General features: G+C 33.8%; 1 protein-coding gene and 1 pseudogene across 1 annotated transcript; one reads left to right on the top strand and one right to left on the bottom strand.

Annotated features, from left to right (window-relative positions):
• Nucleotides 1-1,091: 1,091 nt before the first annotated feature.
• On the bottom strand, nucleotides 1,092-1,859 carry LOC148202214 (protein FAR1-RELATED SEQUENCE 5-like). The gene has a single exon (XM_088109560.1). The coding sequence runs from the start codon at nucleotides 1,857-1,859 to the stop codon at nucleotides 1,092-1,094; it is 768 nt and encodes a 255-aa protein (XP_087965686.1).
• Nucleotides 1,860-6,053: 4,194 nt separating this feature from the next.
• On the top strand, nucleotides 6,054-6,995 carry LOC124846748 (protein LURP-one-related 15-like; annotated as a pseudogene).
• The last annotated feature ends 5,974 nt before the right edge of the window (nucleotides 6,996-12,969 follow it).

The following is a 12,969-nucleotide window of genomic DNA, read 5'->3' as shown; positions in this document are numbered from 1 at the left end:
ACGGAAAAAAAAGTAAATAAGTTAGGACCATGCCACGAGGGAATTCAAGACATTGTGTTGAATTCCAGTTTGATGCCTCTTACGGGGATTTGTTATGATTACATTGATAAGGGGTTACTCCTCGGATTCATAGAGAGGTGGCATTTTGAGACCAGTAGTTTCCATCTCCCTGTAGGGGAGATGTAGATTACTCTTGATGACGTCTCGACATTACTTCACCTGCCCCTGATGGGACAACTGTGTGATTTGGAGGAGTTGTTGTTTGAGGAGGCTCGTACAACCCTTGTGCAACTGCTCGGCGTTGATGGTGGCACAACAGGTGCTGAGATGGAGGACGCACGTGGTCCGAAAGTCAAACTCAGCTAGCTTAGAGAGATATATGTTCAGAGGTGTGAGTCGCAGCATTGGGACTATGCTGCTAGAGCATATTTGTTGCATCTAGTAGGATGCACGATTTTTGCAAATAAGAGTGCCAGTTCCATACGCGTGTCTTACTTATTGTTATTTAGAGACGTACACGCGTGTGGCAAATATGCTTGGGGTGTTGCTGCACTCGCCTATTTGTACGAGCAACTCGGGGATGCGAGTCTTGCCTCCATGAAGCATATGGCTGGGTATCTGACTCTATTTCAGGTACAGTTATAAATTTGACATTTATTTCATGTATTTATTTTCATGTTCGAAGATGGATGTAATTTAATTGAATAATTATTTTTTTAGAGTTGGATATACGAACATTTCCCTAGCATGGGGAGGAGGCGATTGGTGACTTCTTACGATGATACCACACCACGATGATACCATAAATCACCCATACTATTGCCCAAAACTTTCTTCAGGCTCCAATGAGTAGATTCAGCCCTAAAACAAAAAAAAAAAACCTTCAACAAGTGCAAATAAATATTTATCTACAAAACAAATAAATAAAATAACATTACAATATACCTATTTGTGGTTATGTTCCCTAAATGCATTACTTTGTTCGTCCAAAACTTTACAAAGTATGTGTTGTACGGAATAATCCAAGTCTGATTGACATATTCAAAGAACAAAGGTCATGAACTGCTTGCGTATTGAAAACCATTCACATACTAAGCAAACAAGCTTTCATCAGCACAGTCCATCACATTTTCCCATGCATCCATCAACACTTCCCAAACCTCAGTAAAATGAACTAACATTTTGCATTTAGCTTTAACATTTTTAAGGATGTGGAACCGACATAACATCTGATATGACTCAGGGAATACATTTGCTATGGCATTCATCAAAGCCAAGTCTCGGTCAGTGACAATGACTTTAGGACCACCCTCAGATGTTAAAAATAAACCTTTTAGCTTTTCCAAAGCCCATGTGAAATTACTCTGCCTTTCAGTAGACAAGAAAGCAAATGCTGCTGAGAAGGTTAACCCTGTAGACGTAATACCCATAATCTCAAGCAACGGAAGTCTATATCTATTTGTTTTATATGTGGAATCCATCATAAATACAACATTAAATGAGTTCAACATTTTGACCGCATCAGGATGTGTCCAAAACAAGTCAGTAACAACCTCTGAATCATGAGCACACCTACTCCAGTGAATGTACTTATCCCGATCCAACAACATCATAAGTTGTTGTAGTTCAATTCTGGACCCTCTTAATGATCGTTTATACGCATGCATTGCGTTGTAGATTTGTTTAATCGTTGTGACATTTCGATCATTATTTTGTTTGAGTGTTAGTAAAATATTTGCAGGTGTAACTTTACTCTTTGTCATATCAACCAATAATGACTTCTCACTCGTATTTAACCTGCCAGCATAAGGGTGACCAACTAAAGTTTCAGCCAATCCATGGTTGTGATGTCCACACATCACCTTCAACACCCATCCGGCCCCATCTGAACATGGTTTACCCTTTAATCTAAACGGACATTCACATTTATGAGTGCCGTATACACTAGCCACTACATCAGCTTTGTATTTCCTATATTTCCCCCCTCTTTCACATCCAAGTATGACGAACGTTTTTCTTCCCTATACACCAGTAGCTATGTTAGATCTTATTATTACCACAACAAATCCTAAATTATAAGCCATCCCTCTTACCCATTGAATTAAGTGCTCCCGTGAACAAAATATTTCATTTGTTGTAAATTTATTTGTTAAATCCCTCTCTACAACTTTGCTAATTGATGAAGACAAATCAGATTTCAAACTACAACCAATTTCAGAATCCATATAAAGATATTCATCCATTTTAAATAATAATCACCTACAAAATTATAATGAGCCTTATTAACATAATTAATAATTAATCAAACAAATATAAAAATATTAATATAATTAAATTATATATTTGATATAAATCAAATAATAAGTAATTTTTATATCATTATAAAATTGTTAAATAATTAAAGATACAAAAATCATGTATAAAAAATATATATTTTACAAAATTATTACATTTAAAAACTAATTATATATAACATCCAAAATTAAAAATTTAAATATAAACTAATATAAATATACGTTATTAAAATACATTAAAAATATATTAAAAAATAATTAATTAAAATATTTAAATTAAATTATTAAAATATCTAATAAAATAATAAAACAAACCCAAAATAAAAACGAAACCTTTAACGGAGGACATCCTTCAACGGATGTCAACATCCGTTTAAGGTAAAACGGATCCGTTTTACCTTAAACGGATGTTGACATCCGTTGAAGGATGTCCTCCATTAAAGGTTTCGTTTTTAGTTTAGGGTTTTATACGAAGGGTTTATTATACGAAGGGTTTATTATACGAAGGGTTTATTGTACTACGCACCTGGAAGCACCACAAACTCACAGTACCACTTCACGTATTGCACCACTTCACGCACTATACTACGAGAGCAACACTATACCACTACAGAAGATTGCTTCCACCACCACCAACCTTTGCAACTTGTAGTATCTCTCACCAGAAAGAGAAATAAGTATTTTACTCATGCAAGGGACTAGATAGGTTATTAGTAAAATTAAAAAATAATAACCCTAAAAATAAAATTTTACTGAGGGGCAAAATAGTAAAGGGGAGGTGGAGGGAGAAAGGCGTGGTGGTGGAGGAAGCAACACCCTTCAACAACGCAATCTAAATTTCAGAAGCCCAATACAGCGGCCCAATTTAATTCAATAAGCTCCAATTGAAAAACAAAACAGGGCCCAATGTCTGCACAAAGAATGAATTAAAGGGTTAAAACAATATAAAAGCCTACAATAACAAAAAATTTTATTTATTTATTTATTTTTATGAATATTTTTCTAAAAGAGAAAATACCTAATTATTTAAGAAACCTATTTTATTTAACTAAAAAGAGAAAATTAACACTATTTTTGTTTAAAACCTATTTTTATCCTATTTAAACTAATCTACCTTAATTCTAGAAAATAAGAAGCTAATCTAACCTAAAAGAAAAGTATTAACATAGAAAAATAGGAAAAAATGGAGAGTTATCAAATATTGTAGGTTTACTTTCTTGGATGTGATTTAAATTTTAAGATATTTTTTCAACTAGGTCCATACAAATTCAAGGTCTTTTGAAGTTGTTGTTGAGCTTCTATTATGTGCATCTCAATACATAGATACAAAAATCAACCTTCATTTACACTAACCACAGTTTGCAACTCATTCTTACACTAAACACAATTTGCAACTCATTTTTTTCAAACACTTCAAACTGCACAATATCAATTGCCAACTAACAAGCCAAGCTATTCATTAACAAATAAATTTAACTGAGTGTATGTTATGGTACATAAATTTATCTATTGTTTTCTAATTTTTGTAGTGCTAGAAAGTTGTTTGTATCTATTGTTTTTATCATGATCTATGAGTCAAATTCAGAACAGGTTGCGTGCTAATTTTTTCTACCATTTTTCTTCAATGAAACACTTAACTATGCCATAATAACTGCTCAATATATTTTCAATATTGTTCCAACTTATTATATAAATGTTACTTTTACTACGAAAATAAGACTATCTGACGACATATTTTTTTTATTTATTAATTGTAATAATTGTTATTTTTATTATGAAAATATAATTGGTAAAGTTATTATGACACCTCAATTTCATCTATCATATCAAGTTGTCAGGAAAAAATTTTCCACCAATGAAAAGTTCAACTATGTAAAAAGTTAAGATAATGAATTTATGCATTTTTCGTCTTTAATGTTGAACTTTTTCAATTTAATCTAATGTAAAATTTATATTCATATTTTTTAATAAATAGTTTAAAATATATTAAGAATTTTTTAATATATTAAATTAATATATTAAAGACACGTAATAATAAGGATATAAAAAAAAGAGAATAAAATACCCGTTGTTGAAGTATAGATGATAAAGTTAATTTCTTCTCAGGTAACACGTTCTCGTTGAATTTTTCCACGTCCGGTGTCAATCATTCTGAACTACGAAAAAAAAAATTCATTTTATTCACATAATTTTGCAGAATAAGTGATCCCATCTACACAAGTAAAAAATATTTTAATAACGAATTGAATTTTTTTAAGGTTGAACGACGATGAAAAAAAAAATTGTAGATAATTTTACAATTTTTGCCAACTTTTCTAAGTAATTACTTCATCTTCTTCGTTGTACTTGAGAAGAAGGAACAAACGGAAGGCTTGCCGTTTTGACTACGTCGACAGTTTTGGTTTGTAGTGTGTTCATAACGATTTTAGACAAGGTTCTCTTTACTCACATTTTGTATGGTGAAAAATTCCTTTTCATTATATTGAATTATTATTTTAAGTATTTGATGAACGTATCTCATTAAAGTTAGTCTTTTCTAATTTTATTATGTTGTTGAAATTGTAATTGTGATTAATCGTAGAAATTTAAACACAAACAATACTGGAATATTTCATATTGATGGTTATGAAATTTTTTTCAATAAAGTTGTAAAATTAATTAGTTTTAACTGTAAACATATGATTTAGTTTTGTATCCGTAAAAATAAAATGTTTTATTTAGTTTTATAATTTATAATTAAATGATTTAAGATAATTCAGTTATCATGAGTAAATATTATGTGATTTAAATTATAAAAAAATGTTTATTATAGTTTAAAATACAAGGATTAAGTATTTATTTTAATCTTCATGAGTGACCGAGTTTTTAGTTATTTATTGTTTAAAATTTTAGAAATTAAGAAAATTAGAAAAATTATTGTCAAAGTTATATATTTATCTGCAAGATTAAATTATTTATAACAATGAAAAATAAAGAATCTTTTAATTACAACCCAGGGAAAACCTTTCAAATTGTTTAAAACATACTGACTAAAAATAGTCTAGTAAATATTTTAAATAAATTAAAGAAAGTGTCCAAATTATTGAAATCGTTTAAACCTATTTTAGTCCAACTTTAGAATGTGTATATATATTTTAAATTGTTGTACTCTATTTTTCTTTTATATTCATGTATATATCATGCTGCTAACTTTAGTTTTTCTTTGAGAATTTAATACAAAAAAGTAAAGTAATTATCCATGTTAAAATTTTAATATCTGATCCAACAAGTTCACATATATATATATTTTGTTTTTTAAAATGCGCATACTAAGTCTAACTTTAATTTTGATGGTAATTTCAGGTTCAATTTAAACCATTTATTTTATTCTCACAGAATCCATACTTAATTAACTGTGGCAGTGCATATTTGATTGTTTAGCCTTGTTAGCGATCATTTTTATTCAATAGTTTATTCAGTATGCTGCCAAAGTCTTGACTTAGTCATATATATATATATATATATATATATATATATATATATATATATATTATATATATATATATATATATATATATATATATATATATATATAAATGAAGCGTATATACGTGGATAACATATCAAAACGATGGATTTCATATACTATTGTATTTGCAAGTGGAAAGCTTCAACTGATCTATTCTACATAATACATTTTTTTTTCTTTTATATATATATATGAAGATATACAACACATACATGAAGACACTTTGGTTCCATAAAACACCTAACTCTCCAATGGCAGAGAAAATCTAAGTGATCAATCCTTCATACTGTGTTCCTCACCCTGTCAGTATACAAATTAATACTGAGAAAGGAATCGCTTACAGTGAAAAGGATGATCGTCTCTTCTATATTAAGGATATCTCTTTCTCACTTCGCGACCGTCGTGTCTTATGCGATGATACACAAAAACCCATCGTCACTTTCTACAATAAGGTTTGGTTCCTCATGCAGCTAACCAAGCATTCTAAAGTTAATTATTTACTTTTATTAATTTCATGTTTGCCCACCTGCAGAAGTAATCTAAGTTTAATTTTTCATTCTAACCACTGAACTAAACTAACTGTTAGATGACCTTTTTTGTTATAGTAAGTGTGTTGTGTTTTTTCCTACTGATTAACTGACCATGTTGTTCTAATTCATAATTTCTCTTATGCAGATTATGACGGTGCGTGAGCAATGGAAAGTTTTGAAGGGTGAAAGCAATGATTCATCTGATTTGCTATTTTGGGTGAAGGAAGTCAAGAAATCGTCGACGATCCCTTCTGAGATTACTAAATTAAACGTGTTCCTCGCAGGCAACAAAGAGGAAAAGAAAAGCGACTTTAGAGTGATCATTTATGGAAGTAAACACTCGTGCACTGTTTATGCCGGTGAATCTCCTACCATTATAGCCAAAGTATGACTACTTATGTTAGATGCATGTTTTTTATAAGCGGTAAAATTTAAATATATTAGGCTAATAACATATGCATGTTTTTGTGTGTAATGTAGATGGAGAATAATGGTGGCTTCAATGTCTTGGTGTATCCCAACGTGGACTACGCATTCATAGTGGCACTGCTTATGATTGTCAAGGACGTGTATTATTCTAATGAGTCCAAAGGTAGTGGACAAAGTAACAGCGCTGCCATAAAAATGATTTCAACATCTTTATCTCTTGATTCACACGACTAAAATAAATGTAGGAGTGATAATACAGTGATTACATTTATATTCATTTGACATATGTTATAAAAATAAAATAATTATAAAAAAGTAAAATTTTATGTTTTAAAAAAAAATTAATGTCAAATGAATATAAAATTGTATGTATGTGAGAGTGTCATTTCGTTTAACTAGTTAACTGTTGTATAAGAAAATCAAAGTAAAACTGAGCAAATAAATTCCAAGTACTCCTTAATATATTTATATAGATGTGTCTGTTGTTATCTTCTATACGACTTTTCTTATTATCTTTTATTATGTCAATCATAGAAGAGTTAACGATACCTTATATCTAGTAGATTATTATTAGCCTAATATATTTGAGTCGATTTCGGCTGGACAAGACCTTATCTTTTAATAACAAAACCAACCATAAGATTTTGTAGGTAAAAAACAATTATGGGTAGATAATTGAATATTGTCTCTAAAATAAAAAATTTAGAGTCATATCATCAATAAGGGTACGTACATTTGAACAATGACTATTTACAAATTAATTTATTCATTTAGTATTTGAGACTTTATAATTGATTTCGAAATTTCGTGTAACTTTAATGTCAACCACACTTCTTCTCCTTCTCTGATACGAAATAGACTTTTTAAGTTTGTGAATTTAAATCAATTTAAAAAACAGACTTTAAAAACATGTGATGATAGTTTAATAAATAAAAATCAGTTATTAAAATATATTGTAAACCCTAGAACTCTTTTCACTTTCCAACCTCTTCAGTCTAACAGCCAACTCGTATCCGGCGTTGCAGCAGCGAACTCGCTGTCCAACGTTCCAACCGAGGCAACTTTTATTTATGTAATTCGCAACAAGAGTTCTGGTTCATACGGTGTAGCAGCTTGACTAACTTTTGTGGCAACAGTGTAGCGACCCAATTAGTCGAAACTCTAAGCTTGAGGTGTTGTTATTGAGGTGGTGGAGATTGGAAAAGTGCACAAAAGTGGTTGTGTTCCTTTTAGTGCAAATTGTTGACTTTGGCCAACTGATATGACAAAAACCAAACTAACCTTTGTGCGGCAGTAAATTTTATTCAGCAGTGGTCCTATTGGTTCGGTGATTGGATTTCCCAAGTAAGTCATTCAGCAAGTTGGTCTTCTCCAAAAGCTAGTGTTTTACAGCACAATATAATGGTTGATTTCATTTAGAGGTGTGATGGTCTATTTAGAATTGATATGCACTTGTTCTAGTCTGTTTATTTGGTTGCATGGGACATGTTTGCACCATTGTTTTAGTGTAAAAGATATTCGAGTTCAGTAGTGAGTAAACCAGTGTTGTTTTGTTCCCAAATGGAGTGGTGTCGGCGCAGGTCTGGAATGTTGGAAGGGCAATTCCTCTGGTTTGAATCAACTGCCACGTGAACTTGTGTTCAGTGAAGAGTTGGTGTTCACATGTTGTAGACCATCACCACACACTAAGTTTTTTCGTCCTTGACCGTATCATCCAAAGTTCCTTCACTTTTGAAAGTCTCAATTACAATTTCTTCCTTAGTCTTCACGTCTTTACAATCTTCCGCAACTTCCTCATCTACTTATACTTGTTCTCTTAGCTTTTCAGCTTTTTCAACTTTTGCTTCGGGAAGAGTTGTCCTAGGCTGCTCTTCTTCCTCTAATTTTTTTGCCATTCAGAGATGGGGTTTCTTTAGGTTCTCCGATATTCGTATGTACTAATTGCAGTTTGTTTGTTGTTCTCAAAGATTTGTCTTTTGGAAAAGGCAACCTTGTTTGCTTTCCATATTGCAAAGTTACGCATACAGGTGATTTCTCTTCCAATTCAGGCAACCCTTGTACCTGCTTATTGTCTTCAACCTTGTGCACAACAAACTACTCTTTATCAATCAAATTCAAGACAAAGCTCTTGCCTTTCATTTGAACTCTGAATAATTCTTTATTATCTGAATCTTTAATCATGCAGGTTTTATCTTCAAATCACTAGTAAAAAATCGGGTTTTTACAGCGCACATTATGCCACGGTTCAACGAAAACCGCAGCATAATGGTGCGCGGTGGCAGTTTTGTAAATAAAACGAACATATATGCCGCGGTTCCCAGTAGAACCGCGACATATACCCCAGTCAAACTTTGCCTTTGACGCCACGTATGAATAAAAAATTAAATAACAGAGTATATGCCGCGGTTCTCTGCACAACCGCGGCATATACCCTGCCAATTTATTGCAGGTGCTGACTGGGTCAGTGAATTTGAAAAGTTACAGGGGGTATATGCCGCGGTTCCCTGGGGAACCGCGGCATATACCCCCTGTAACGTCTTAACTTCTCTGCTAGTCAGAGAATTTCAGAAGTTACAGGGGGTATATGCCGCGGTTCCCCAGAGAACCGCGGCATATACCCCCTGTAACTTCTGAAATTCTCTGAAAGGCAGTTGGGGAGACAGTTGTGCTGAACACGTTTCAGGGGTATATGCCGCGGTTCCCCAGGGAACCGCGGCATATTCGCCTATATGAAATTAATTTAATATTTATTTGAAATATTTCGAGGTATATGCCGCGGTTGCCCGCTGAACCGCGGCATATAGTTTGAAAATAATTTCAAAAATGCCATTTCTGATAATTTTTTAAATTTCTGATAATTATTTGCCCCCTGCATGTTACACAATGTCTAGACAAGAGAAGATAAGTTTTTGTGTATGTTTAAAGAGTATCAAAGTACCACAAGGATACTCTTCAAATATCAAGAGTTTAGTGTCAATGCAGGACTTAAAGCTTGTTGGCATGAAGTCTCACGATTGTCACGTCTTAATGCAACAGTTGTTACCGGTGGCTATTCGTGGAATTTTGCCCAAAAATGTTAGGCACACCATAAACAGGTTGTGTTCATTTTTCTCGTCAATATGTAGTAAAGCCATCGATCCTACAAAGTTAGATGAACTTCAAGGCGAGATTGTTATCATCTTGTGTGAACTAGAGATGTTTTTCCCTCCATCTTTTTTTGACATCATGGTACATTTACTTGTTCATTTGGTTAGAGAAATCAAGTTGTGCGGACCGGTATACTTAAGATGGATGTATCCTATTGAGCGTTATATGAAGATTTTGAAAGGGTACGTTAAAAATCCATATCATCCTGAAGGTTCGATGATTGAAAGGTATATTGCTGAAGAAAGTATCGAGTTTTGTTCAGATTACATGACATCAACGAATCCAATAGGAGTTCCTCGCACAGCATGGTTGAATAAATTTTCTACAAGTAAAAGCATCCGAGGTGTCAATGTGGTGACAAAAGATCGCGAAGAATTGTTGCAAGCGCATCTTTATATATTGAACAACACAGATGAGGTGATCCATTTTTTGGAAGCACACAAAACCATTGTTAAGAATAAAAATCCAAGACAATCAGAGAAATGGCAATTGATGGAGCATAACAAAACATTTATGTCTTGGTTCAAATCTGAAATTGACAAAGAGCCACATTCTTCTGAAACTTTATTGTGGCTTGCAAATGGTTTGAAGTTTGATGTCGTGTGTTGTACAGGTTATGAAGTCAATAATTGCACATTCTATACGAAGACTTTGGATGATAAAAGCACAGTACAAAATAGTGGAGTCAGTTTAGAAGCTGAGTCACTTCAATTTTCCACATCAAAAGATCAATCTCCTGTACTTGGATCAATGAGATATTATGGTATAATAGAAGAGATATGGGAGGTTGATTACACCAAGTTTTCCGTTCCATTGTTCAAGTGTAAGTGGTTTGACAATAAGAGTGGTGTGAAAATAGATGACTCGGGTATGACACTGGTTGATTTTCGCAAGGTGGGTTATCGAGACGAACCGTTTATCATGGTACATCAACCATCTCAAGTTTTTTATGTCAAAGATCCTTCGTCTGACCATTGGTATGTTGCTCTTCAAGGCAAAAAACAAATTGAAGTTAACGAAGACAATCTAATTAATATTGATATTGCTGACAACCATTCATTTCAAACTACAACAAAGTTGGATGACCAATCTGTAGTTGACGATGATGTACATGCAATTCGGTCAGATCATGATGAGGGAATATACATATGATGAATCCATATCTTTATGTATGAATTTTCAATTTGGATACTATTACATGTTTTGTTAATTTATATGATATTACATAAGTCTTGAAAGAAAATTTAATGTTGTTATTTATTTTGACAGATATATGGCTGATCATCCACATTCTTCAGGGGATGAGGCTCCCCCACCCAGATCCACTAGAGGACCCACTAGGATGAAACAACTATTAATCAGGAAAAATAGTGGTGAAAGAACTCCGGTGAATGTGAATGTCACCACGGGTGTGGCAACTGGCCCCTATGCAGATGACTTCCGATCATACCTTGGAGTAGTGGCACGTGATAAGATTAGCATTCTCATTCCATCTTTTGATCATGTGTCCGAGGGTGATCGGAACATTATTTGGCAAGATATATTGGTAAGTTAGTTAATAGCATTTGAATTATAATTTGTTTATATTGATAATTTTGTACTAATACAACTTTATTATGTTTTTTTCAGATGACATTTGACATTCCAAATGTCCCAACACTTAGAAATAAGTGTTTGTCAACTGTTGCAGAAAATTTCAGAAACTTTAAAAGCAAGTTGACATCAAGGTACATCTTTGGACACCTTAAACATAAAACTCCATGTAATGCATATAAGTCCATTGATGAGGAGACTTGGCGGGTTTTTAAAGAGAGTCGGATGTCAGAGGAATGGCAGGTTAGTGTAGTTCATATTATTCAATTCCTCATTAACAAATATATATCATATGAACTCATTAATTAATGTGTATGTGACAGGCAATTAGAAGCAAAGCACAAGGAACAAGTGCTAAGAACAAAAACCCCCACCTATTATCTCGTGGTGGGTATAGGAAGCTTGAGGAGAAAATCCTCAAGCAAAAGGCAGATGCTATACCACCATCTCAGAGTGGTAGCCCTCCTCAGCCTCCTTCTCCACCGTCTAGACATGAGAAATGGAAGTTGGCCCGTATGCGACCATCGGGCACCTACTCTTCCGACACTGCACGAGAGATTTCTGAAAAAATTGTAAGTTATCACTGTTCCTAAAATAATAAATATTGTCATTATACATACTACATTAAACTATTTAAAGAATAATGGTGTTTTGTAATGTTACAGGACGCCTTGGTTGAGCAGAGCTCCCAAGGCCAATTCACTCCAGAGGGTCGCCAGGATATTCTTGCTGCTGCAATTGGACGACCTGAGCACCCTGGACGTGTACGTGCTGCAGGTCCTGGAGTAGGCATTACGGATTATTTTGGGAGCTCTTCTCGTCAGCCTTCATATTCGTACAGCGATACACAAAGGATGACAGAAGAGATCACAAAAAAGGTCCGACAAGACCTTATGCAGGAGATCAGGGCCGAGGTGAGGGCTGAATTCCAGATGCTCTACCAGGAGCAGTTTCAGAGCATGCGCCCGATGCAGTCTCCTATAGAGGAACATGTGGTCCCTCCCCCTCCCACAGGTAAACTTAATAAACATTTATGTGCAATTATTTCTATCTCTTGTATAATCTAACATTTACTCTGACAGGGAGAAGCGGCAAAGGAAGTTGTTCCGCATCAGCCATCCCAGAGGATGACATGGACGATGGTAGTCCATGTCTGCTATACATTTTAGAAGAAGATGAGATGGTGCTGGTAGCTCGTGGAACAGAGTTTAGGTCAGCGACTGTATGTCATGGTATGCAACTATTAGAGGATGAGGTGAAGGTCTCAGTGGATGAAATGATCATGCCAGATGCCTCGGTTCCACTGTCCACGGAAGAGATTTTCACTGTGGAACAAGCATATAAGTCGTTTATCACTTGGCCTAAATTTTTGGTTAAACCAGTTTCTGACCCCTCGGTATGAAATTCTTCTTTACACTTCTCAATTTTAAAGGTTTTTGATGTCAAAACTTATCTTATCTTTTCATGT

The sequence above is a fragment of the Vigna umbellata genome, chromosome 3 (assembly GCF_029865625.1).
Source record: "Vigna umbellata cultivar VRB3 chromosome 3, Vumbellata_1.0, whole genome shotgun sequence".
Taxonomy (NCBI): Eukaryota; Viridiplantae; Streptophyta; class Magnoliopsida; order Fabales; family Fabaceae; genus Vigna; species Vigna umbellata.
This window is presented reverse-complemented; position numbering and strand designations above follow the sequence as displayed.

Excerpts from the sequence above, each read along its gene's own strand:
- LOC148202214 (XM_088109560.1), bottom strand. The coding sequence starts at position 1,859 with ATGTGTGGACATCACAACCATGGATTGGCTGAAACTTTAGTTGGTCAC.